Source organism: Tupaia chinensis, unplaced genomic scaffold, assembly GCF_000334495.1.
Source record: "Tupaia chinensis unplaced genomic scaffold, TupChi_1.0 Scaffold000063_1, whole genome shotgun sequence".
In the NCBI taxonomy this organism is placed as follows: domain Eukaryota; kingdom Metazoa; phylum Chordata; class Mammalia; order Scandentia; family Tupaiidae; genus Tupaia; species Tupaia belangeri.
In genome coordinates this window covers 825309-851854 of record NW_006159521.1, presented here as the reverse complement: position 1 = coordinate 851854, position 26546 = coordinate 825309, and the positions used below count along the sequence as shown (strand labels likewise).

The window sequence follows — 26546 nt, the reverse complement described above, 5'->3', positions numbered from 1 at the left end:
AAAGTACACCCCCCCTATAGAAAAAAAAAAAAAAAAAACTCTTCAAAAAAAAAAAAATAGAAGGCAATTAAAATGTCCTCAAAGTTACATTAAGAAAAGCTTTGGGACCAGCAGTTAGCGTAATGGCTATGTCGCTGGACTCCCATATAGTCGACCACGGTTCGAATCCTGGACCCGGTGGCTTAAATTCAAGCCGGGTGCGTGTGCGTGTATGCCCAAGATCCCGAGAGGAGAATGGAGGAAAAGGGATTGCGGCATGGCCATCCCCCCTGGGGGTGATTTCTGGCTTTCTGTCTCTCTGTCTCTCTCTGTCTTTCTGGTGAGCGCATGCACCCTGTAGCAAAATCCTATCCAAAAAAAAAAAAGAAAGAAAGAAAAGAAAAGAAAATACTGATCTCAAAGTACAAATGACTACAATGTTAAAATAGACAAAAACTACTATACAAGAGCCTCTTTTAAAATTTAAAATAAAGAACACGAGTCAGGATGATTTTCCTGTTCTACTCATGAATATTAGTCTTCGTAAGGTTGGTTATGTTGACATCTAGTAGAGTTTCTTGTGACATCTGATGAAGTCTCATTCCAACTTTGAAGGGCAGGTCTCCAAAGAACTTCTTGCTCTTGGTCACATGTTGGTCACTGTACACTTTCAAAGTAGTGTAATATAGCCATGATGTTCTGGGACATGAAGACAAATCCCATGTACGGTGCCATCACACAATGGAAACCAGCAAGGAATTGAACACAGGCCGCTCCCAGGGCTCCAGCATGTAGAGCACCATGAGGAGCAGGTACTGGTAATGGTACCAGGACATCTGCTTCCAGGCCCGCGCCAGCACCAACCCTACCACACGCCTCCTGCAAAGCGACCACACGTAGTCTCCCAATTATCTTTTCATTCTTGAATAAAAGGGAATTTCTTACAGTTACTGCAGTAATCAGTAGTACTAACTTCCTTTTTGCCTTTTGACCATGTAGGTGAAGACATCAGACTCATATTGTGAAGGGGAGAGACAAAGATCTGCCCTAGATATATTCTCAGTGCATTTTCTACCCCTAAAATTATGTTGCAGCCTTGAAAATTTTTCTCCATCAGTGCCTCCGTGTGTGGGAGGCAGTTGAAGTCAGTGTATAATCACTTCTTGTGGGGAGATTAATGGCTTTGGCCTTTCTTTATTCTTCTCTCCAGTCCCCATTTTTGTGTCACCTGCCTGTCAGCACTTAGATTCTTAATAGATGCCATTAAACTAATATCTAAAGGTGAATTGAAAAGAAGTATCATTAAAAGATAAAGGACATGCACTGTTGGGAAACTGCAGTGATTTCCTCTTTACATTCTCTGTAGGTCTCTCTTCAGGCTTTTGTTTTGTTGTTTTCCTCACTTCAGAGTCTCAGGAGCCATCGTGGTACTTCTTTTCTTGATCAGAAGGCGCGCTCTCTCGTGCACGTGTTTGTATGTGTGTGTGTGTGTGACAGGGAGAGGGAGAAATCACCCCCCAGTGGGCATGGTCACTCTGCAGTCCCTCCTCCATTTCTCCATCTTGCCAGGATTTGAAGCACACTCGCCTGGGTGTGTTTCTCAAGCCACAGGAGCTGGGATTCAGGGAACATTGGCCATGTGGGAGCTAACTTCTTCAGGCACCAGGCCATGGAACCAGCCTGCCATGGTGCCACTGGATAGCATTTAAGAAATCGAGCATTGGCCCAAATTTTGTTGTTGTTTTAACTATTAAGGTACTTACTAACCTTAACTTACAACTTACTTATATTTTTTTATTTTTTTGAGAGGTTTTTACGATAGGGCGAGTGTGCTCACCAGAGAGAGACAGAGAGACAGAAAGCGAGAAATCACGCCCCAGGGGAGATGGCCACTCCACAATCCCTTCTCCTCCATTCTCCTCTTGGGATCTTGGGCACGCACACACACGTGCCCAGCATGAGTTTTAAGCCACCGGGTCCGGGACTCCAACCACAGTCAACTACATGGGAGTCCAGCGACATAGCCATTATGCTAACTGCTAGTCCCCAACTTACTTATATTCTTAATCTTTATTTTCCCTGTTGGTACCAATCTCCTGACGGAATCCTGAATATTGTACATATGTGAGAAAAATGGCAAAATGAGTCCTATTCTGATTTCTGTTCTTTCCTTGAGAGTGATCAGTGAAGCTGTGTGTTGTAGTGAATAGTAGCATATGAAATCTCATAAAGCCACCTAGGTTATTAGAATATCACAGAGCTGCTTATTATGCACTATGTCTTAATGTAGATTATAGATGTGACCAAACGGTAATTAACAGAGCTGGAGCTGTAGTTAAATGCTATTGTGCTGCTCTGTGGTCTCTCCTAGACTTCTGTTGCAAAGTACAAGAAAACTGAATGGTGTCAAACCCATAGGTGGATTTCTTTGCTTCTCCTCATCCCCAAACATCTCTTTCAATGAACTAAGTAATGAAATAAAGTCATCCTCATACAAACAGCAAATCTGAACTCTGTTCAGTAATCACCGATCAGTAAGGGTAGTTTGGTGCATGCGTGTTAATCAGCTCTGTGTGTGTATTCGCCGTGTCAGTTTAGCTAGTTTCTTCTCTGCAAATATTCTATTTCTATAGCAGGGTTTACTTTGGCACAGTGCTTGAATGCAACAGTGGTGTTTACTACTCACATCTTAGAAGTCTTCCTGGATTTCTCAGTGCTATATCCAGGGTCTGGCTTTATCTACAATATGGCAGCATAGCTTCTCCTGGCGTCTTAGCAGCACTCATAGGAAACAAAACCACATCCAGAAAAGATCTGTCCTTGAGAGAGAGAAGAGAAAGTGTGTGTGGTCTGTGGTGTGTGTGTGTGTGTGTATGGGCTGGGGTGAGGGTTTCTCCCTGTACCAGGATTGCTACTTCAGCTGCAGAGCAGGTTGGCGGTAGAACCATGCATAAGCAAGACGACCGGGAAGTTCTAAGGAGTGATCTAGAAAGTGACCTAGGCTGTTCTCTGTCCAAGAAAGAGAACCTTGTAGAAAGTTCTCTCTAGTGAAGACAGCTATAGAAAATGAAACAAAGGGGATATGGCACTGACTGAAATTCTCCTGTCTCAGTTCTTTCCCAAGAGAAAGGACAGAGAAACAGAGGTGAGGCAAAAAATAAAAATGATCTGTATTCTCTGTCTCTAATTTCCCCTTTCTAGTAACTCGCAAGGACTTCTTAAAACATGCCTGAAAAACCTTAAGGATTAGAGCCAGATTTTAGCATTACAGAGAAGTAGTAGGGAAGCTCTAGTTTACTTTTTTATGTATTGTTTTTACCTTCAAATCTGTACATGGATTTATTTTTCTTTTTAGCTTACTATAGGGTGCATGTGCTCATCAGAAAGAGACAGCAAGAGGGAAGATGAGAAATCACCCAGGGAGATGGCCATGATGCAGTCCCCTTTCCTCCATTCCTCTCTCAGGATTTTGAATGGACACACACACACACACACACCCACCCACACACACACACATGCCTGGCGTGATTTTCAAGCTGCCAGTTTCAGGACTTGGGCCTTGCTGTTAGCCACATGGGATCCAACTGCTTTAACCTTCATCCCACCTGCTGGCCCATGCACAGAAATGTTTTTAAAAAGAATTCTTTTCGGGGCCAGCAGGTGGCATGATGGTTAATGTACTGGACACTCCCACATGGTCAACCATGGTTTGAGTCCCAGACCTGGTGACTTGTTTTCTCACTTTCCTCTGTTTCATTTTATGTCTCTTACTCTCTCTGGTCAAATTAAAATAAAATGAATGAATGAAAATAAATTTTTTTAAACTTTAAGAAAATAGTTATTTTCTTTTATTTATATGTATTGTTTTTTAATTTGAACAGAGAGAGAAGTAGGGGTGGGTGAAGTGAGAAAGAAAGCTGCCAAGTCTGGTACTTGAAGCTCTGCCATGTGGAAGTCCAGCACCTTAATCACCATGCCACCTGCTGGCCCCCATACATGGAAATTTTAAAAGATTGTTTAAGAATCTGCCACATCCCAAGAAGATTGCTAAATTAAATGATAAAGCCTGCGTTTTGTGGTTATTGTTTTAGATTTGTTACCATAGGGAATATGCACTTGCTAGAGAGAGATAGAGAGAAGGAAAGTAAGAAATCACTCCCTAAGAGGGCAATCACGCCACCATCGCTTTTCCATTCTCCTCTTGGGATTTTGGGCACACACGTCCACGTGTGCAGGGTGTTTTTCAAGCCTCTGATCTGAGACTCAAACCGCATAGTCAGCCATGTGGGATCCAGTGCCTTAACCACCACAGCACCTGCTGGCCCAGTGCCTGGTTTTTAAGAGAGTAAAAACTCCTTTTGGGGGTTCATCATACATGCAAAAGATTCATTATACAGGTGTCTGCTTCCATTTCATTTTATGGAAAAGGTTGCATTGGGGAAATACAGTGTATATGTATGTGGCAATATGCAAATAAAGATAGCATTTTGGCAGTTCTTCTGGGACCAGATTCAGATTCCCTTTGTGAGGATTCTGTGGACTCTGAGTGATAATCTGCAAATAGCAGTGATTTTAAAAGCCAAGAAGTCAGAGCCAACTATAAAGCATGGATGTATTATGGTACCCAAAGCTCAGCTTCTAGACCAGCGTTCAAGGCCAAGAAGGTAGGGGTGTGCGTGTGTGTGTGTGGTGAAGGTAGTGCTGGATTACAGGTACAGTGGCTTATCCCAGGGCCAGAGTTCTGTTGCAGAGCCATCTTGCCCTCTGGATTGTGGATACATGTACAATGCACTCTCTGAATGTCTGCTTCAGGACACATTTAACCTGAAGTGAAAAAGGTTTTCATAAAGGGTCAAGATCCCAATCCTTGACTCTCGTTTTTCAGGTGTGTGCTGATTGGTATCATACTTGACCTTCAGAGAAATCAGATATGTGTACACAAGATACTGCTCAGTTAGGATCTGGGAACTACAGATCAGAGTCGTACTCTCTCAGTCTGATAAATGCTCGGATCTGAGGAGTTACGGGATCATCGCCTACTGTGTTACAGCTTTCATGTCATTTCTAGTTGTGTGGCATTTCCTGTGAACCTGATAGCTATGTGCCTGTCAGAAGTTCCAGTTTTTAAGGTAGATTGCTGGCATTTTGTCTATTTCTGTCTGTGTTTGCATAATCAGTTCCATCTTCTACTGCCACAGGTTGTGGTGGGTTGCAGGTTGACTTCTGGATGGTAATAGTACCTTCAGTTTCTTTCTTTTTTATTTTTGTTTTTGTCATATGCACTTGCCAGAGAGAGAGAGGGAAAGTGAGAAATCACCCCTGAGGGTGGCGGAGAATGGCCATGCCACAATCCATTCTCCTCAGGATTTTGGGCATACATGCACACATGCTTGGCGTGATCTTCAAGCTGTAGGTCCAGGACTTGAACCACGGTTGACCACATGGGAGTCCAACACTTTAACTACCATGCTACCTGCTAGCCCCAGTATATCCAATTTCTTACAGACAAACTTGATGTCCGGAATCATACTACTGGGCCAGACAGTGGCGTTGTGGTTAAGGCAGATTGGTGACACTGTTTGAGTCCTGAACCAGGCAACTTTAAAAACTTGCCAGGCATGTGTGCATGTGCATGCCCAAACTCCTGAGAGGATGGAACAAAGGGGCTAAGGGGTAGCCATGTGGCCATCCCCCCCCAGAGGTGCTTTCTCATTTCCTCTTTCTCTCTGGCAAGCACACACACCCTATAGCAAACTAAAAAATAATAATAATTTTTTAAAGAATTATTTTATTGAACTTTATTTTATTTATGTATTTATTTTAACTTGACCAGAGAGGGACAGAGTGAGAGAGAGAGGGAGAAAGTGAGAAAGCAAGCTACCAGGTCTGGGACTCAAACCACGGTTGGCCATGTGGGAGTTCAGGGCCCTTAACTATCATACCACCTGCTGGCTCAAATAATTTCTAAAAAGAACTATACTACCAGGCTGACCCCATAACCTAATGGCTAAGGAAGCTGGATCCCACATAGTTAACCACAGTTTGAATCCCAGACTATTGACTTGAAAAACAAGACAGGCTTGTGTGCATTTGAGCCCCAAATCCCAGGAAGACGGAGAAATTAAGAAGAGGTTATGATTTGACCACACCCCATTGGTAGATGCTTGCTTCCTTTGTCTCACAAGCCCAGGTGTCCTCTGGCAATTAATTAAAAAAAAAAAAAAAAAGAAAAGGAATCATAGCCATGGTGGTGCAATGCTTTGTGGTGCTGAAGCCATAGGGGAGGGTCCTGGGTTTGCATCCCAGTCTCCCTGTACACATGAGTGTCTGTGTGCATGCCCATGAAGCTGGCAAATGAGGCTGGCATGCATCACGCATAAGGACCCTGCTGAAGTGCCTGTATCTCTCTTTCTCTGTGTGTCTCTCTCTCTGTCTCTCTCACTTAAAGTACAAATGAATAAATTTTTTTTTAAAGTCATTCCCAGCATGTCATTCTTACTAACAAAATACTATCATGGTTTCTGAGGGTTTGAAACCCTGTCAGGTTGCTCTTAGCCCTTTCATAGCTTTTAAATAGAATTCCTTCCAGCTGAAGATGTATTAAAGCCCCTAGATATTTCTCCCTTTTCTATCCCCACTCATATTCACGGATTCTATAACTGACTCATACACTGTCCAGTGCTACATTGGCAGGCAGCAGGGTGGTGGCAGCAGTACAACGTGCCACGGAAACTAGGCCTTTTCTTCTCATCAGTCTCTGCATGCTGTTACTATCGAAACCTGGCCCTGGTTCCCTACCACTAGTGATTTTTTGTAATTGCCAAAAGGTACGTGTACTTGTCAGAGAGACCGAGAGAGGGGGAGAGAGACGGAAAGCAGCCCTCAGTGGGCTCACCGCAATCCCTTCTCCATCTCTCCCTCCTTTGGGATTTTGGGTATGCACACTCACATACCTAGAGTGCTTTTCAAGCTGCGAGGCTGGGATTCAAACCACAGTTGGCCATGTGGGATCTGTTTCCCTTAACCAGTAGGCCATGGGGCCCTCACTAGAGATTTTTAATTGAAACAGAAAATAGACTTCTTTAGCCAAGCACAGTTTATGAAAAAGATCATTAATAAAAAAATAGAGCTTCTCTTGGCGTGGGGTGCCCACATCTAAACCACTATGTTTGTGGTGGTGTCATGAAGAACTTGAACCAAGTCTGATATTTAAAGCCCTCACCACAGTGTCAGAAAGGAAGTGTAGGACTAGATTAAATACAGAAAAGGTACTTCCTCTAAATGTTCTCCCTGCAACTCAGCTACGACTTTCTTTCCCCCACAGATGGAATCCCCTGTCTCCACGCCAGCGGTGCTGCCACTGCACCTTTTGGTGCCAGTGGTCAACAATGACATCTCATCTCCCTGTGAGCAGATCATGGTTCGTACCCGCTCAGTCGGGGTCAACACATGTGATGTGGCTCTAGCCACAGAGCCTGAGTGCTTGGGTCCCTGTGAACCTGGAACCAGCGTCAACCTTGAAGGCATTGTGTGGCAGGAAACAGAAGATGGTAAGTACTGTATGTGGCTTTCCCATTTCTTCTCAAGTTGCATCTGCAGGGAAGCGGGTAGGGACTTACTGTTGTAAATACTGCCAGGCATGTGTTAACAGTCCAGGTGTCCACAGCCTCCTGGTGATACTCACACAGGACTGCACCAACCTTCTTTGTTTTTTATTTTTAGGTTTTTGCTTTAGGGCATGTGTTCTCTGGATGGGGGAGGGTGTGTGTGTGAAAAAAAATCAACCCCCAGAGGGGATAGCCATGCCGCAATCCCTTCTCCTCCATTCTCCTCTTAAGATTTTGAGCACACATGTACACACATGTACCTGGTGTGCATGAGTTTCAAGCCAATGGTTCTAGGAGCAGTCAGCCATGTGGAAGTCCAGCACCTTAACCACTACGTCACCTACTGGCCCCATGCAGCAGTCTTCTTAGCTTCTAGAGATTGCCGATACCAGTTTTTGAGATTAATGATCTCTTCTTCATAGCTATTCAGCAGGGTTGACCCTGGTACTTAAGCAGTCATTTGACAGGTGCTGGCTAGGTAATTATACTATGCTGAGCTCCCCATACTGCTTCTATCATTTCATATGGGAGGTTTAGATTATGAATGAAACCTGGGGTTAAGCATGTAAAGAAAAAGTAAGAAAAGGGCCTGTGAGGAAGTCAAGAGAATGGAGTCACTCCTAAATTGGCTGAATGTGGGCTCATTGAATATGCAGCTCTTGCCTTTTTTAACACCTGGAGGTACAGCCAGCTCCTTCTTCCCACTGGCTGCTTCAGTGCCCAGCCACCTACTGCATTTCATGCATCTGTCACTTCATTCAGATTTTAAGGCCTAGGCAACAAGGAAGTGTTTACATGGTCTTGTTTTTAGGCATCCACTGAGCAGTTGGTTCATTCTAGGTTCCTGCTGCCCAAGGCTGCCGTCCAGATCTCTTGTGTGTTCCATTTGCCCCTGAGAATAGAATCTCACCTGTTTGGGAGGTTCATAAACTTGGAAATGGGGGAAAAATGTAAAGGGATTTACCCAGGTATTTCAGATCCCTTGGTAACCTCAGGTAGCAATTTGATTTCAGCACATTCTTTCTGTAAAGAATTCAGGTCTTTTTTTGTTTGTTTGTTTTTTGAGAGGTTTTCGCTATAGGGCGCATGCGCTCGCCAGACAGAGAGAGACATAGAGACAGAAAGTGAGAAATCACCCCCCAGGGCGGGTGGTCACACCGCAGTCCCTTCTCTTCCATTCTCCTCTCGGGATCTTGGGCATGCACGCACACGTGCCCAGCGTGAGGTTTAAGCCACCGGGTCCGGGACGCGAACCACGGTCGACTATGTGGGAGTCCAGCAACATAGCCATTACGCTAACTGCTGGTTCCCAAGAATTCAGGTCTTTGTCAAAGTATGTGTGGTTAAAGAGGCCAGGCCTCAGAGTCCCATCAGATTCTGAACAAGTCCTCAACTCCGAGGAGTTGAGAGACCCAGAGGAGCACAGCTAATTATCTCTGATTATCACAGAGCTGTCTTGTCAGTCTGCCCATAGAAATTCAGGTGTTTCGTTCCAGTCATTCTAGTAAAAGTTTGTTCCCTAGTATGTTATCATTCAGGAGTTACTTAAAGCCCACCACACAACAGGTGCTGATGTGTTATAGGTTAAAACTTGCTCCAAGCCAGTGGGTCGTGTGGCAGTAAAGGTAGCTGGATTCCGACTATGCAGTTTGAGTCCCTGCAGCTTGAAAAACACATTGGGTACGTGTGCATGCATGCCAAAATCTGAGGAGAAGAGTGGAGGACAAGGGACTGTGGCATGGCCATCCTCCCTGTGGGCTTTAGTTCTCGCTTTCCCTCTCTCTTTCTCTCTAATAAGCACACATACCCAATAGCAATAAAAAACATAAACAAAACACTCTGTATTCTTAGCTTTCTCCTCATTAGGGATATAGTAAATATTCAGCTTTTTTACTAAAATTCCTGATGAGGTGTTATTGTATGCCTGAGACTCTAATGCAAAGAAACGCTCCCCCCAAAAACAAAAACAAACAAACAAAAAACACCCACATCTATTATGGTAGAAACGGATGCAGAGAAGGTAGAAAGAAAGGTTGAGTCTAGAGAACAACTCTAGATACGTGCATGCACTCGACAACCTGGGAATCACAAAGTGGCTATCTGATTTTTTAAGTGTCATATGCAGAGTTGGCCCAGTAGCCTAGTGGTTAAGAGATCCAGATGCTGCACGAACGACTACTGTTCAAATCCTGGCTCTGGTGGATTGCAAAGTCATGTCAGTTGTGCCCTAAATCCTGAAGACATGCAGGGATGGAGGAAAAGGGATTGTAGTGTGACTGTACCCTCAGAGATATGCTTTCTTCCTCTCTCTCTCTCTCTCTCTAGTGAGCACACATACCCTTCTGCGATTTTAATTAAATTAATTAAAATAAAATGTAATCTGCCTATGGGCAAACGTCTGAACAGCCACGCAGTCTGTTGGAATGACAAACATATCTGGACCACATCTCTGTGCAACTCCAATATGTTGAAGATATAAGATATCAACTTTCTTCTCTGTTTTACCCATCTTTACAATGGCGACTTTTCTCCAAGGGCACAACGTTTTTCGCATATGTGAACCTGACAAAGACTTTCAGAGAGTGAAGCTAACATCACTCTTCTTAAGGACAATGAATACTTCTTTGTCTGAGAATCCTTTTTTTTCCCTCCCTGCCAAGGGAATGCTGTCACAGATTGACTGATTGATCGGTTGATTATTTGTGTAAATTATTTGCTTTGAAAGGCTCTCTGGTTGGCAAGTCATCAGCAGCATTCTGTTACCAAGTTCTCTTGTTATGCACTCTTCACAGTTTATAGCTTTGTTTCTAATTGTATGATTTTTTGTTAACATCCGACAATTCCATGGTTTTATTGGGTTGTCGGAAAAGTCATGACATTTTTTCTGTCTTTCCATGCAAAAATGTGTCAGGACTTTTCCGACAACCCAATAAAAGTGAGCTCAGCATTTCTGTTTTTGCTTGCAGTTGTATCTCCAGCACTTTACATCTAGCACCTACAACAGACTCATAAAAATACTTGTTTGGATTAGTAAATGCTTGCACCCATGGCCTTGTCATTTCTGGGTATGTTAATGTCTAACAGACCCTACAGTAGTACTTGAATTTAGGAATCGTGTCAAAAATACCTTCCGAAAGTCTACACCTTCTCTGAAACTCGGAATTCATACTGCTTTCACCAGGCTTCAGATTACTGTCATTTGTCTTAAGTCTGTAAGATTTTTCAGTTCTGCTGTTAATATCAGATTTTCTCCCTTACCGTATTGTGTTCAAGACTCAGTATCTTTCGTCTTTATTTTTTTTCTTTCATTCGAAGAAAAAGAAAACTGTTCTGCAGTGATATACTCTAGTTTCCTAGTGCCTTCACCTGCACTGTCAGTTGTCAAAGGTCTGGATTGGGATCAGAGTTGGCTCACATTTCTTTTAATCTTCAAGAAACAGATTTCCTGCAAAGATCATTCTCTAAAGATCTCTAAGATCCAGTGTGCTGAGTTAGTCTTCAAGTTAATCATAAGAACTACATACAGATACTTTTTAAAAAGTCTTCGAGGCTTCTAGGCTCTTTGTCTGCCACTGATTTTTTGTACTTCTGTCTCTCTCTTTGCCCAGCAATCCACTGTCTTCAAATAGAAAAACCCTTACCGCTCAGAGAGAAGCTGTGGATGCTTGGCCTCTGACAGGCACGGGGAAGACTGAGGTCCCTGTAGAACTAAGCCACCTTGCTGAGATCAGGTGTAGAGATCGTGGCCTCAATTATTCCTGGCTTCTTTGCCTCCCTTGCTAAATTCTTTTCTCCTCTCTCCCTATCTCTAACTTTAAATTTTGCCTTGGAGGCATTTTGAAATTCCTGTAGATTCCATCCCTTTTTAGGTGTTTGAAATTCAGCCAACACTGCAAAGATTCTCCTTGACTAGGTTCAACCTCAAGACTTTTAAGAAGACCCACGTGTAACCTGGAATGTTTTCCTCATTCTTTTTTGGGGGGTGGTTTTTGTTTGTTTGTTTGTTTGTTTTTGAGATTCTTAGCACTTACACAGGATCTAATTCCACCTGATTTCACTTTGTCCCCCTCACTTTGAATCAAAATAGCAGGTATTAAGTCTACTCCTGTTTTACAAAGCTTAACCCTAACCCAGGGTCCAGTGTTTAAGAAGCCTTAAGGCTAATGATATACTTCTGCTGAGACAAAATTGCTACTGGCTTCTGTGGTGATTAAAGAAAGGTGAAACTGACTATAAATAAGAATTTCAGAAGGATATGTAAGTTCTCCCTTTTTGGACAGCAACACTGAGCTGCAGGTCAGCTACCAGTGATACAGTTTACTTGTAATTTGTTCTCTCATCATGCTCTTAAACAATTAAAATAAAAAACACCGACTTCAGATTCCTCAGCTGCTTCTCTTCCTAAACATGTATTATTTTAACTCTATCATTTACTTTTTCTCTCTCTACTCTGAAAATTCTTTGAAACCTCATACCATGTTTTTTCTATCTTATACCCCACCCCACCCACTGAGGGCACATATACTTAACCAGCAAAATGGCTCCCCATCATTTCTTTTGGGGATTTGGGCATGCACACACATGTACCTGGCACGTGTTTTAAGATGCTGGGGCTGAGGGGGCCAGCAGGTGGCATGATGGTTAAGGGTGTTGGGCTCCCACATGGCCAACTGCGGTTCGAGTCCTGGACCTGGCGACTTGTTTTCTCACTTACACCCCCCAATACACACTCTGTCCTTCTCTGGTCAAATTAAAAAATAAATAAATAAATTGAATTGAATTAAGTAATTCTTAAAAAAAAAAAAAAAAGAATATGCTGTGGCTGGGACCACTGGTAAAGTAGTTATGTTGCTGGCCTCCCACATGGTCAACCATGGTTTGAGTCCCAGATCCAGTAGCTTGAAACTCATTCCAGGTGCATGTGCATGCCCAAGATCCCCAGGAGGAGAATGGAGAAGGGATTGCAGCATGGTCATACCTTCTGGGGGGTGATCTCTCTCTCCCTCTCTCTGTCTCCATATACGTGCCCTATGGCAAAAACCTCTTTTTTTTTTTTTCAAAAATTATGTATTTAATTCCATTTGTAATTATTATTTTTTAATTTGACAAGACAGAGACAGAGAAATGGAAAGAAAGCAAACAAGTTGCCAGGTCTGGGACTCGAACTGCAGTCAGCTGTGTGGGAATCCAGTGCTGGCACTGGATTTTTTTTTTTTTTTATTCAGGCCTTGACCGCGAACTCACGCAGCAGGTATAGCCACTCCTTCTGCTGCTGCTTCTTGGTCTTCAGGCTCTCCTTGTGCTTGTTGAGCCGCCAGCCCATGGCACGAGTCTTCATGGGCCACAGGTCCAAGGGCTTGTACTTCTTGTCCTTGTAGAATTTCCTGAGGTTTTCTTTCTGAGTCTGGTTAATGGCAGTGAGAACACGGGCAGTGGATCTGCAGACAACTCAGATCTCAGACAACTTGAACGCAGCTCTGCCTGTCACTTATACACAGCTGGTACAGCTCACCTTCAGGTCGTCCAGCTGTTTTAACAGCTCCTCCTTCTTGCCGCGCATTTTGGCCATAGCTGCCCAGCGCTCCACCAGTGCCTGCCCGAGGGATTTCTTGATACCATTCTGAACTACTACTGATCTAGTGCCTTCCTGCTTCTACTTGCTATTGCTGTTTCCAGTTGCTTTATACCGGCCAACTGTCATGTAACATCCTGTCATCAAGTTCCTGCTGCCACCATTTGACCAAAATATTTTTCACGCCAATGATTATGTATTTTCCAAATCTTCTCTCAGTCCATTCTAGACTTTAGAAGCACCATCAAAATTCCCCTCTCGTGACCAGCAGTTGGCACAATGGCTATGTTGTTAGACTCCCATGTAGTCAACCACAGTTCGAGTCCCGGACCTGGTGGCTTAAACTCACGTCAGGCACGTGTGTGTGCGTGCCCAAGATCCCGAGAGGAGAATGGAGGAGAAGGGATTATGGCGTGGCCATACCCCCTGAGGGGGGGTGATTTCTCACTTTCTGTCTCTCTGTCTCTCTCAGTCTTTCTGGCAAGTACACGTGTCCTATAGCAAAAACCTCTCCAAAACAAAACTCCCCTCTCTTGCCTTTGTCACACTTCACGTCTCTATATCTCATTTCTCTTTCTGACTAGTTATTTTATTTTGTGTTAATCACTCTTTCTCCTTGTATTCATTTGGTCTGAAATTCCTGATGGGTTTCAGGTTTCTAAAATAGTGGCTTGTGTAATCCTGTTGACCTGTAGGTAGGGACAGTAGCAGCTGGTGCCCTGCTTCCTTCCTTGTAGGTAAACAGACTCACAATATATTTTTTCATTTATTGTGTGTGTCATATTTGGAAAAACTGAAGAAACATTGAGTTGTGAATGATATTTGGCTGCTAGGAACAGAAAATGAAATTATAATAATGATTTAATATAAGAGAATTTGGAGGTAGGTAATCTAAGGCTGGTATGATAACTTTATGAAGCAATCAACGTTCCAGGCACCTTAAGTTACTTCTTTATTGAAAATTACTACAGTAACTCCAGTCATCACATTGATTGTTCAGGCTTGAAAAATACCTATCTGCAAGGAAAGCAAAGGAAGGTAGCTTTTTAGTTAGATACATTTTTTTCCCTCCCTACATAAGAGAAAGGCTCTTACTAAGGAAAAACGTAACAAAATTAGCAACTCTGCTACTCTTCTGTCCCACATAACATTCCTAAGTCCTAACTCCCAATTTTTAGCTCAACAGCCTTATTTTCTCAGTGCGCTTGCGTATTTATGGCTTCGGGTGTCTCCCTTGCATGAACAATGCTCTAAACTTTATCTCTACACTTGAGCTTTTGCCTAATACCAATTTTTTAAAGGATTATTTAATTTTATTTGCTATTATTATTTGATTTTAAATTTGACCAGAGAGGGAGAGGAAGGGAAAGTGAGAAAGCAAGCCACCGAGTCCAGGACTTGAACCATAGTAGGCCATATGGGAGTTCAGCACCTTAACCACCACAACCGCCTGCCAGCCCCTGCCTAATACCATTTTAAACTACCGACTTGAACATCTCCAGAAGCTGATTTGTTGATTAAAAATGTCTTTTAAAAAAAAATCATCCTTTTCCTGAGACTGTGCTTCTCTTTCATCATTCTCTATTTCTGTTTGATATATCTACCTTCACTGTTACACTGTTATGACCATCCTTTTTTTTTTTAAGAATTATTTATTTCCATTTGTTATTATTTTTCAATTTGACCAGACAGAAACAGAGGTAGAAAGGGAAAATGAGAAAGGAAGCCACCAGGTCTGTACTCGAACCATGGTCAGCCATGTGGGAATCCAGTGCCCTTAACTACCACGCCACCTGCTGGCCCCACCTTTTTTTTTTTTAAGAGAGATTTTTGCTATGGGGCGTGTGTGCTCACTGGAGGGCAGAGATAGGAAGCAAGAAATCACTCCCAAGAGTGAATGGCCACACTGCTATCCATTCTCCTCCATTTTCCTCTCAGGATTTTGGGCACACACTCATATATGTCTGGCATGAGTTTCAAGCCGGGTCCAGGACTCGAACTGCAGTCGACAACTACATAGGGGTCCAGCAACATAACCATTATGCCATCTACTGATCCCCCATCCTACCATTTTAAACCACCCTAATTTTCTTTGATTCTTAACTCTTCCTCTGTTTCTTGAATTTGTTTTTTGAGAGGCTTTTACTATAGGGCGTGTGCACTCGGCAGAAAGACAGATACAGAGAGACAGAAAGCAAGAAATCACCCCCCCAGGGAATGGCCACACCGCAATCCCTTCTCCTCTATTCTCCTCTCGGGATCTTGGGCATGCACGCACACGCATCTGGCATGAATTTAAACCATTGGGTCCGGGTCTCGAACTGCAGTTGACTACATGGGAATCCAGCAACATAGCCATTACGCCAACTGCTGGTCCCTCTATAGTTTTTTTAGTGGTTGCTCCAGGGATTATAATACATATATTTAACTTTTCGCAGTTCACTTAACACCTGTTAAGTGAATATGGAAATGAAATGTAACCACCAGATGAATCCTTTTAATCCTACCTTCCCTTTTTTTTGTTTTCTTAAGAGAGATTTTTTTTTTTCCTACAGGGCACATGCACTTGCCAGAGAGACAGAAAGTGAGAAATCACCTCCCAGGGGGAACGACTGCGCCATAATCCCTTCTCCTCCAGTCTCCTCTTGGGATTTGGGGCACACACGCCTGGCGAGAGTTTTAAGCTGCTAGGTCTGGGACTCGAACAGCAGTTGGCTACGTGGGAGTCCAGTGATGTAACTTTTATACCATCTGCTGGTCCCAACCCTTCCCTCTTTATCTCGTATTAGTCTCATGCAGCCCACTGCTCCTTTTGTCTAGCATAAGAGCAAAAATTGGAGGCATTAAAATTGTACAGGGAGCTAGCAGGTAGTGTAGTGGTTAAGGCTCTGGATTCCCACATGGCCAAACACGGTTCAAGTCCTGGACCTGATGGCTTGAGTATTGCACCAGGCACATGTGCATGAGTGTCCAATATCCCAAGAGGAGAATGGAGAAGAAGGGATTGTAGCATAGTCATCCATCCTGGCAGGGAAGTGATATCTTACTTTCCTTCTCACTACTTTTCTCTGTCTGTCTTGTCTCTGGCAAGTGCACATGCCCTGTAGCAAAAACCTTTAAAAAAAAAAAAAAAGTTTGCCAATTTCTAGCCACATGTGTGAGGTAACTTTCTCCAGAGAGAGGCAGAGAGAGTGGAAAAATAAGAAAACCAGGAAGGATTGCCAGGCCAGAATCCCTTCTCTCTTCTCCTCTCCGGATTTTGGGTATGCACACACATGTGCCCAGCGTGTTTTTCAGGCCACTAGGTCCAGAACTCAAGCCACACCATTAACCATATGGGATCCAGCCTCCGTAACCTCCATGCCATTTGCTAGCCCAAAATATTGATAGTTTCCCATTTAACATTAGGTGTACTGTAAAAAACTTGAGAATTATTTACTATATTTACCCAGATATTTAGCATGCCTTTTGCTTTTCCTTTATTCTTTTTTTAAGTTTGTTTACTTTTATTCATGATAGAGAGCTTGTAAACATGTAAGAAACAGAGAAAAGCACCTTCTTCAGGACTTTATCACGTCACAGTCCCCTTCCCTCAGCTCTTTTTTTGGAGAGGTTTTTCACTATAGGGCACGTGCGCTCTCCAGACAGACAGAGAGAGACATAGAGACAGAAAGCGAGAAATCACCCCCCGGGGGGATGGCCACGCCGCAATCCCTTCTCCTCCATTCTCCTCTCGGGATCTTGGGCACACACGCACACGCGCCTGGCGTGAGTTTGAAGCCACTGGATCCGGGACGCGAACTGCGGTCGACTACGTGGGAGTCCAGCAACATAGCCATTACGCTAACTGCTGGTTCTCGCCCTTCCCTCAGCGCTTCAGCTTCTTAAGTTCTTAGGCCCGAGTGTGCACCCGGCATGTTTCAGGTCAGTAGGCCAGGGAACGGAACCCAGCCAGCCACATGGCTTCCAGCACAGCTCCCACTGTGCCACCAGGGCTCGGCCTCCTTCATTCTCGGTGTCTCAAGAAACCCTCTCCTGTGCACCTTCCAAGTCTTCTTTAGTGATTCTTTTCGAGCAGGTCTGCTGCTGTGAATTCTCTCAGAATGTATTTATCTCACCTTTATTCATAAAGGGTAATTTTTTTCTGGATACAGAATTCTAGGTTCACACTGGGTTGTTGGAAAAGTCATGGTGCATTTTTGCATGGAAAAATATATCATAACTTTTCTGACGACCTAATACTTCTTCTCTTTTAGCACTTTCAAATTTTTATTTCCTTTTAACCTCCGTGGTTTCTGATGAGAAATACACAGTCATTTGTATCATTGCTCCCCTGCCGTATGTCGTTTTTTCCCAGTAGCTTTCGAAGTTTTTCTTTGTCATTTTCAGCAGTTTGATTATTTTGACTATTATGTGTCATATGTCTGACATGGATTTATTTTGTGCTTACTCTGTTTGAGATTTAACTTAGCTTCTTGGATCTATAGGTTTATGTCCTTTTTCAAATTAGGGACATCTTCAGCCATTCTTTCATACTTTTTTTTTCAGAATTATCTGTTCAACTTTATTTATTTTTCTAATTTGACCAGAGAGAAACAGAGAGAGGGAAAGTGAGAAAGCAAGCCTCCAGGTCCAGGACTTGAACTATGGTTAGCCATGTGGGAGTCCAGTACTTTTAACCACCATGTCACCTGCTGGCCCCATCTTTTTTTTCCCAGAGGTTTTTGCTTTAGGGCACATGCACTTGCCAGCGAGCGAGAATCAGAAGAGAAAGCCAGTGAGAAGGAAAGAGAGAAATCATCCCCTTGGGGTTGGCCATGCCACAATCCCTTCTTCTCCCAGGATCTTAGGTACACGTGCACACGCACCTGACATGAGTTTCAAGCCATTGAGTCTGGTACTCAAACCGTGGACGGCCTTGTGGGGGTCCAGTGACATAACTGCCATGCCATCTGCTGGCCCCTCTTTCATACATTTTTTCCCCTGCACTACCTTCTTTTTCTCCTCCTTCCAGGACTACAATGTCGTAAATATTAAGACTATTATTTTTGTTTCCATCTGGGATTCTTTTGTGTCTTTTCTCCTTTATTAGACTGTAAGATGGCTAAGGCCAGTCATTTTGTTTATATGTTATTTTATTTCTCCTAAGAACAAATTCAGTTTTTACACAAAAAATAATCAGTAAATATTTGATTAATAAAATGATCTTTGTATGCATGTGTTCAGGCATGTAGGTGAAAATGGTGATCTTCTGTAATCTCTTTGTTTTACTTGCTATGTATTAACTGTAAATAATGAGGGAATTTTTTATTTCCATTGCCTGTTTTTTAGCAGTGGCTCCCACAATCAATCTTTGGAAATTATAAGTCAGAGACAGAACCTTCAAAATATTTTCTTTTCTTTTCTTTTCTATTTTTAAATTTGCTTTGGGGTGTATGTACTAACCAGAGACTAAAAGAGAGAAGAAGTGAGAAAGCATTTCACCTCACACCCAGTAGGGAGATGGTTATGCTGTAGTCCCCTCTCTTCCATACACCTCTTGGAATTTTGAGCATGCATGCACTTGTGCCTGGCGTGTTTTTCAAGTGGCCAGATCTGGGATTCAAACCCTGCAGTCAGCCTTGTGGGATCCAGCCACCTCAGCTACCACACCAGACTGGCCCCAGAGCTTTTCATAAATTTTTCAGAGTGAGTGGTTTGAAGTTATACTCTGAGAAACTTGAGCTTGGAGGAACTTAGAGGCAGCTATTAAGAAGTGATGGGCACCAAATGGGTAGACCCCAGTTCTCACCTCAGCTACCCCACCTCCTACAGCCCAGAGCATTTCTGCTTTTACATGACTTTATAGAATTTATTTACAAAGAATTCTACTGTTTTAAAAAAAAAATCAATAGGGGCCAGCAGATGGTGTAGCATTAGACTCCCACGTGGCTGACTGTGGTTCAAGTGTCAGATCACACCAGGCACATGTGTGTATATGCCCAAGATCCCAGGAGGAGAAGGGATGTGGCATGGCCATCCCTTCTGGGAGGTGATTTCTCACTTGCCTTCTTATTGTTTCTGTCTGTCTCTCTCTCTCTCCAGTGAGCACACATGCCCTAAGTTAAAAAAAAAAAAAAAAAAAAAGGAAAGAAAATGAAAAAAGTTTTAGTAATCATTTATTTAGGTTAACCTCTGATCTGATCATATGTAGGAGTTCTTCTGAACATCTCTGAAATTACTCTGTCTTTTACTGGAATATCAAAATAAAAGGAACTGTAGTGTCACAAGACCATGTTTCTGATGCTGAAATGAATGTGACGCCCTTGTATGTGTCAGATGGTATGAAAAGCTGTACAGTAAGTTTGACCTGTCTTCTAAAATGAAATGAGGGGCCAGCAGGTGGCATAGTGGCTAAGGGTGCTGGACTCCCAGGTTTGAGTCCCGGACCTGGTGGCTTTCTCTCTCCCTCAGTCTCCCCCTCGCTAGTCAAATTTAAAAAATAAATAAATAAAATAATTCTAAAAAATATAAATAAATAAATGAAATTCTGACTTAATGATTTTGTGGGAAGAAGAAAGTTTTCAGTTCTCACACGTTAAAACTTGTCAAATACATGTACACAAGTATAGAAAAACCATGCATCCCCATCTCCACCCAGGGTATATCTTTTTATTCCAGCAATATAAAGAACCATTTGAGAAGAATTGGGTCAAAGAGTAATAGTGCCTAACAGTACAAATATCTCCGAACGAGAGTTAGGAGAATTGGGCTATAGAGCATGTTGTACCTGTAGCTGGCTGTGTGATCTTGGGTGAGTCTCTTAACTCTTCTGTCTTAGATTTCCTCTTATTTTTTTAAATTTGCTATAGGGTGCCTATGCTTGCTGGGGAGAGAGAGAGAGAAAGCACCCCTGGGGAGGGGCACACTCTACTCCCTTCTCCATTCTCCTCTTGGGATTTTGGGCACCATGCCTGGCAAGATTTTTAGACTCCCAGGTCCAGAACTCAAACCACGCTGTTGGCCATATGAGATCCAGCACCTTAATCGCCATGCCACCTGCCTGGCCTCGATTTCTTATAAAAGAAGGGCCTTGGGACCCACAGTTAGTTAGCATAATGACTATGTCGCTGGACTCCCATGTAGTCGACCGCAGTTTGAGTCCCGGACCCGGTGGCTTAAACTCACGCCAGGCGCGTGTGCGTGCGTTGCTCAAGATCCCTAGAGGAGAATGGAGGAGAAGGTATTGCAGCGTGGCCATACCCCCTGGGGGGTGATTTCTCACTTTCTGTCTCTCTGTGTTTCTGGCGAGCTCATGCGCTCTATAGCAAATACCTCTAAAAAAATAGAAGAAGAAGAAGGGCCTTGGGCTAGACCTGCACCACCCTTTAGTACTTTTTGTACTGGAAATGCTGTCCAAAATGGTAACCTTTACCCATGTGTGTTATTTATTGAGCATCTGAAATGCGGCAAGAATAATTTAGGAACCGAATTGTCTTTACATTTAAATAGCCATATGTCACTAGTGACTCTCACGGCACAGGGGCTGAGCGGTCTTTAAACTACACACACAAACATGCACCCATGCACACACAGATGTGTATATACTCTAAGCTGGAAAGAAGGGTAATTGTGTGGGTGGATGAAGAGGGCAGGTAAGTAGCGGACATCTAAACAGACTCAGGGTGATTTCTGTGTACTCTGGCCCCTGTTACCCAGGAGAACATTTGGCCCTGCTTCAGACTCTGCGGTTGAGCCCGTGCTGGTCTGTGGGTTGGAGTTTTCTCATTATCAGAGTAATAGGCAGTGGTTTTGCTTAGCAGGAAGTTAGCTTGCCTGTGGTAGCTCCGCTGAGAACCTGCCCCAGCGATCCTTCATCCTCGTCTGATTGCAGGTCCCGGCTGTGGGTCTTTATCCTTCTCGCTGAAGGGAAGGGACTCTCCATTAATCTTCCTTCATGGAAATAGTAACCTTGGTAGTTACCCTTGGCTTATTCTGTATGATTCTGATGTAGGAAAGTATGTGAACTGTGAAATATCTAATTTTAGATATTTGTGCTAGAAAAGTAATGTGGTACTGAGCTACCAGATTTTCTCTCTGGTAGGCTATAATTAATGCCCCTTTACCCTCACTCTTGCCCCCGCTGTGCTCACCTGGAGAGAGGTGGTGCCCAGCCACCAAGCTCTCTCCACCGCTTAGCCAATTGCACACTAACTGACTCCCGCAGGAAGAGCTCCACTGATAGCAAGCACAGTCATAAAGAGCCCAGCAGCCATTGTCTGGCACCACAGATCTTCTTAGCAACAGACCCCACATGGCAACAGCAGCCGCACAAAGGAAACATTAGGAAAATCAATACCCACTTTCTCCCACCCCTCCCCCATCAGACACAACAGCCACCACATTCTTCCCGCCTAGCAGCTTACTCCCAGGAGTGCTTTAGGGCAGTGACATGTTTAGACGCCCTTGTGGATTATGATATCTGTCCATTGTCATGTGTTTAAATCCTAAGGAAAAATTCGTCATAGGCTTTTGGGGTTTCATTTTGCAAATTGCAAAACAGACTAACCTCTGAGGGACAGAGATGTTCTCCTTTTGTGCACTCTCACTCCCTCCCCCAGCAAAACAGTCGGGCAGTACAGGTGGCCGGGCTGTGGGCTCACCAGCCAGGCATGGTTGTTTCAAAATGAGATTTTGATCTTTCAGTCACAGAACCCACAGATGGTCTCAAATACAGGCCTACTTGATTCCTAATGCTATCCTTTAACAAATAATTTAGTTCCTGATAGGTGTAAGCTCAGGTAAGCGATACCTGGGCAATCACCATAGCTCAGGCATTAACCAGGACTACCCCTAGCTGATGTAGCTGTCACATAGGATGCCAAGGGGAAAGGGCCCCACTTGAGAGCCCTGGTGTTCTCTTGCCCCATTGACAGGATCGTTTGGACGGCCAGGCCTTGGTTTCCTCATTTGTAAATGAGGAGGTTAGACTACATGATCTCAGTGGTCCTTATAGCTCTAATATTTATGATTCTGTAATCATTTGTGCAGGACCGAAGAGGGTTTATTAGTCATTGGTTCTGATGAGATCTTCTGGAAGGCGTTGTTGAACCCTCTGGTCTCAGTGCTTACACTGCTAAAAGCAGGTCCTGGCCCTGCCCTGGTTGATAAAGCTGCTGTAACAATGATGGGCAGAAGCTATTAACAAACTTGGCAACTTGCCTTTTCTCCCACGGCAGTAGTTTCAGACCAGTTCAGGCAGAGCTTTGCTCCCAGACCGCTGCTACTAAGGCTGCTGCCGCCTCTTAATGACACCAGTGAGAGCTGGCACTTTCATGCTCTCTCTCTTTCTCTCTCTCTCTCTCTCCCTCTCCGAAACAGTGGGCCCTTCCCTACCTCTTCTGATACCTCATTATCCCATCTCCCTCAGGCTTTACGGGACAAAGAAATCACAGGGCATCGACTTCATAATTTAGGCAGCTGGAGATCATTTCCCCAGGATAGGGAGGGTAGGTAGTTGATCCTCCTGGCATGAGGCAGCATTGCTAAATGGCGTTGTGTTTTGTCTGCCAGGCACTAGGCGTTGTTAGGCCCATTCAGGCGTCTCTGTATTTGAGTTAAATTACAGTGGCAAACAAGAACCATGTACTTTCAGAGGGGTAGGGGCTAGGAAAAACACGGAAAATGTGTCATTTATAGGCCCTGCTACTTGCTAATTGCCCGAAGAATTTTTGTTTCATACAGTGTCCCTGTGCTTACTCCTGCCAGATCCTTTATTTCCCTTAGTTGCTACCTTCATGGCCTTCTCCATAGCAACAAGCTATATGACAAAAAGACTATGGTGAGAAATTGAGTAGGTCCCCTCCCCCAAGTTGTACTCTAGGGTGTCTAAAAAAAGCCTAAAAGACTCCTATCAAATAATTCTTTACCCCCATTGAACGTATAATCAAATGACTCTTTTTTAAAAGGATTATTTATTTTAATTTTATTTATTCATTCATTTACTTTAATTTGACCAGAGAGAAATACAGAGAAAGAGGAAAAATGAGAAAACAAGCCACCAGCTTCAGGAATCAAACTGTGGTCAGCCATGTGGAAGTGTGCAGCACCTTAACCATCACGCCACCTGCTGGCCCTTCAAATGAATCTTTTAACCCTGAACTAATTCAGTGAATAATCTCCCTTCTCCTTATTTCCCATATCATTCAATATACTTGAAATACTGTGTGACTTCCTATTTACCAAGCTCCTCTCAACTTTTTAGCTTTTAGTTTACTCCTTAGAATTATATTTAAAAAAAATAAAATAAAAACCACACACACCTCCTGGAATCACAAATCAGGATGGAGAGGGATTGACGAAGACAGGAGAGCCTTCCACCTCCCCAGTGTGCTGCTGCATCAGTTACCAGCTTGCTCCGCTGCCCCAGGGGTAGGCAGCTGCCGAAGTGCCGAGCTAGCCTGCATGGCAGATTAGCCTGGCATTCCCTGCTTCGCTATCCTTTGTCATCCTCCCTGCCACTGTTCAACAGGAGTCACAACCCAAAGATTGTTTTTGTTCTATTGACATGTTAGGACTTGGCTTAATATTAATGTAAATATGCACGTGCATGAATTGTAAGAGGGGGGCTTCAAGAAATTTGTGAAAAGTGTGGAAGTCCAAATTTATTTTGGTACAACAAAATTTTGAAATTCATGCAAACACATTTTCCACAACCTTTTTGAAGACATTGCGTAAGTGTACAGGTCACCAAATGTTCACAGTGAGCACACCCCATGGTGCCAGCACCTAGATGAAGCACCACATTGTCAGAACCCCGGAAGTCCTTTCATACCTCTTTTCCAGTAGCTCATCCCCTAAAAACTGATCAGTTCTGACTAGCATCACTGATTAGTGTTAATCTGTTTTGAACTTTACATAAATAGAATCATTCCAGCATGTACCTTTTTTTTAATCATAAGTTTGTTTATTTCTCCTATGAGAGAGACAAAGACAAATAGGCCATGATTCACCCCCAGTCTCAGCAGTCCGAGGACATGAATCCAGGACCTTTTCCCTGTGGGTCTAGTTATACTACCACTGCACCACCAGCTGGCCCCAACAAAAGACTCTTTTTAATGTTGTTAAACTTGCCAGTGAGTGTGTGCACTTGTCCAAAAGACAGCAAGAGACAGGGAAAACAGCCCAACCCCCAAGAGGGCATAGTCACACTGCCACCCTTCTTCCTCCATTTCTGCACCCTGTCAGGACCCTAGGCGTGCACATACACATGCTAGGCATGTTTTTCAAGCTGTCACAACTAGGACTCAACTGTGGCCGGCCATGTGGGAATCTGCTTTCCATGTACAGCCCTTCATGCTGTGCTACAGAGCCAGCTCCCAAGGGTTTCTTCTGAGATGTGCAACAGGCTCCAAGACAACACTTTATCCTAGCTTTCGGTGGCAAAAGATGTTATGGCAGAGATCCCAGGTGTTCAAATCAGAATGGAATCAAGAGGATCACCATCGCCTCAGGCATAAGGAACAGCTTGGGGTTTTTTTTTGTCAGTTGTTTTTTTGTTTTGTTTTGTTTTGTTTTGTTTTTTTCATTTTCCTTTATATGTGACAGAGTGCATGGACATACCCACGAGACAGAGAGAGAAAGATGAGTACCTTCCACAAGGTCTGGTCATACACAGTCCCCTTCTTCCAGGCTACTGGATCTTGGGCTCTCACATGCATGCCCACACATTTCAGGCTGACTGAGCTGGGGACCCGAACCACAGTCGCCATGTGGGATTCAGCTTCTCTTGAGCAGCACTTTACTGCAGCACCAAAAAGCCAGTTTCATTTTTTATTTTATTTCTTAATGATATCTGTGTCCAGGAGGCCTTCCCTGTGACCTTTTAGCTCCTCAAACCGCTGTTCCTCTTTTTGTTTCAGCTTGAAAACCTTATCTTCCTCATCCATCTCCTTGGCCTGCTTCTTAGTCTGTTTCAGGAGCTTCCTCTTGCCACCTTCAGAGCCAGACATTGCGCCTGCCCAGTACGCACTTTTTTATGTTGAACTGCTCAGCATTATGCCAGTAAGATTCATCCATGTTGTTGCATGTAGCTAAATGTCGTTATATTATTTTATTTTATTTCAGCCAGAGGGCATATGAATCCACTAGAGAGAGACAGAGAGAAGGAGAGGAAGAAAAGCATCCCCTCAAGAGGTGTGGTAATGCCATAATCCCTTCTCTCCTATTCATCCTGCCAGTGATTTTAGGCATGCACATACACATGCCCAGCATGTCTCTCTGTAGGCTATCTAGAGTTTATTTTAATTTAGGATGTAAGTTGGGAGTCAAGATTCAAATCACTGGGACTAGAAGTTGAACCGCAGTAGGCTATGTGGGATCCAGTTCCCTTAACTATGAGGCTACAAGGTTAGCCCTCTTTATTCTCATTACTTTATAGTATTTTATTAGGTGACTATACTATTACTTATTTATTCAGTTATTAATAGTCATTTGGGTTGTTTTTAATTTGGTACTATTATTAAAAAATACTGGGGCCAGAGGGCAGCAGGTGGCATGGTGGTTAAGGCTCTGGACTCCCACATAGCCAACCGCAGTACTAGTCCTGGACCTATTGGCTTGTTTTCACACTTTCCCTTACTCTCTCTGGTGAGCACACTTGCTCAGTAGCAAACTTGAAAGAAAAAAATGGTGATATTACTAAAAAAAATTAATAAATAATTAAAAATATATATTGGGGCCAGCCCATGGCATGGTGGTTAAAGCAACTGGATCCCACATGTCCAACTTCTCGGTTTGAGTTCCAGACCCAGTGGTGTAAGAAACACGCCAGGCATATGTGTGCCCAAAATCCCAAGAGGAAGAAAGGATGGAGGAAAAGGAATTGCAGCCTAATGAGTCCTCATGGGGGGTGCACTTTCTCACTTTCCTTTGTCTCTCTGGCAAGCTCATATGCCCTCTGGCAAATCTTTTTAAAAAAAACAGTGTTGCTGTGAAAATTCGTGTACATTGGCCCAGCTGTGGTGGCACAGCAGTATTGCCAGGCTCCACAGTGTGGGAGCCATCTGGTAGTTCAGGGTTTTCAGGGTTGACCTGTACACACCAGGCATATATGCATGCCCATGCCCATGCCCCTGACTGGCTGCGAAAGGCTGGGGAGACAGTGATAGCATGGGACTGTAGGGGCTCTTGTCTATTACTCTGTTTCTCTCTTTTTTTTAATAAGAAAATTCTTAAACATGTCTTTTGGAAATATATCCACATATTATTTATATACAAAGGAATATAATTCTTGAGTCATAAGATACGCATATGGTCAACTTTACCGTAATGCCAGTTTCTCAAAATGTCTGAGCCAATTTATTTTTTATTATTTTTTATTTTTTTGGAGAGGTTTTTTTTTTTGGTTT

General features: G+C 43.4%; 1 protein-coding gene and 2 pseudogenes across 2 annotated transcripts in view; 1 reads left to right on the top strand and 2 right to left on the bottom strand.

Moving 5' to 3' along the window:
• ZNF609 (zinc finger protein 609) overlaps positions 1 to 26546 on the top strand; it is a 278967-nt gene that overhangs the window by 194807 nt on the left and 57614 nt on the right. For both annotated transcript variants that reach the window (XM_014593219.2, XM_014593217.2), the window contains one exon: positions 7304 to 7529. In XM_014593219.2, coding sequence (XP_014448705.1) covers positions 7304 to 7529 — 226 coding nt within the window. The remainder of the gene's footprint in view (positions 1 to 7303; positions 7530 to 26546) is intronic.
• LOC102476675 (serine palmitoyltransferase small subunit A pseudogene) lies at positions 366 to 5507 on the bottom strand (annotated as a pseudogene).
• On the bottom strand, positions 12808 to 13172 carry LOC102473741 (60S ribosomal protein L35 pseudogene; annotated as a pseudogene).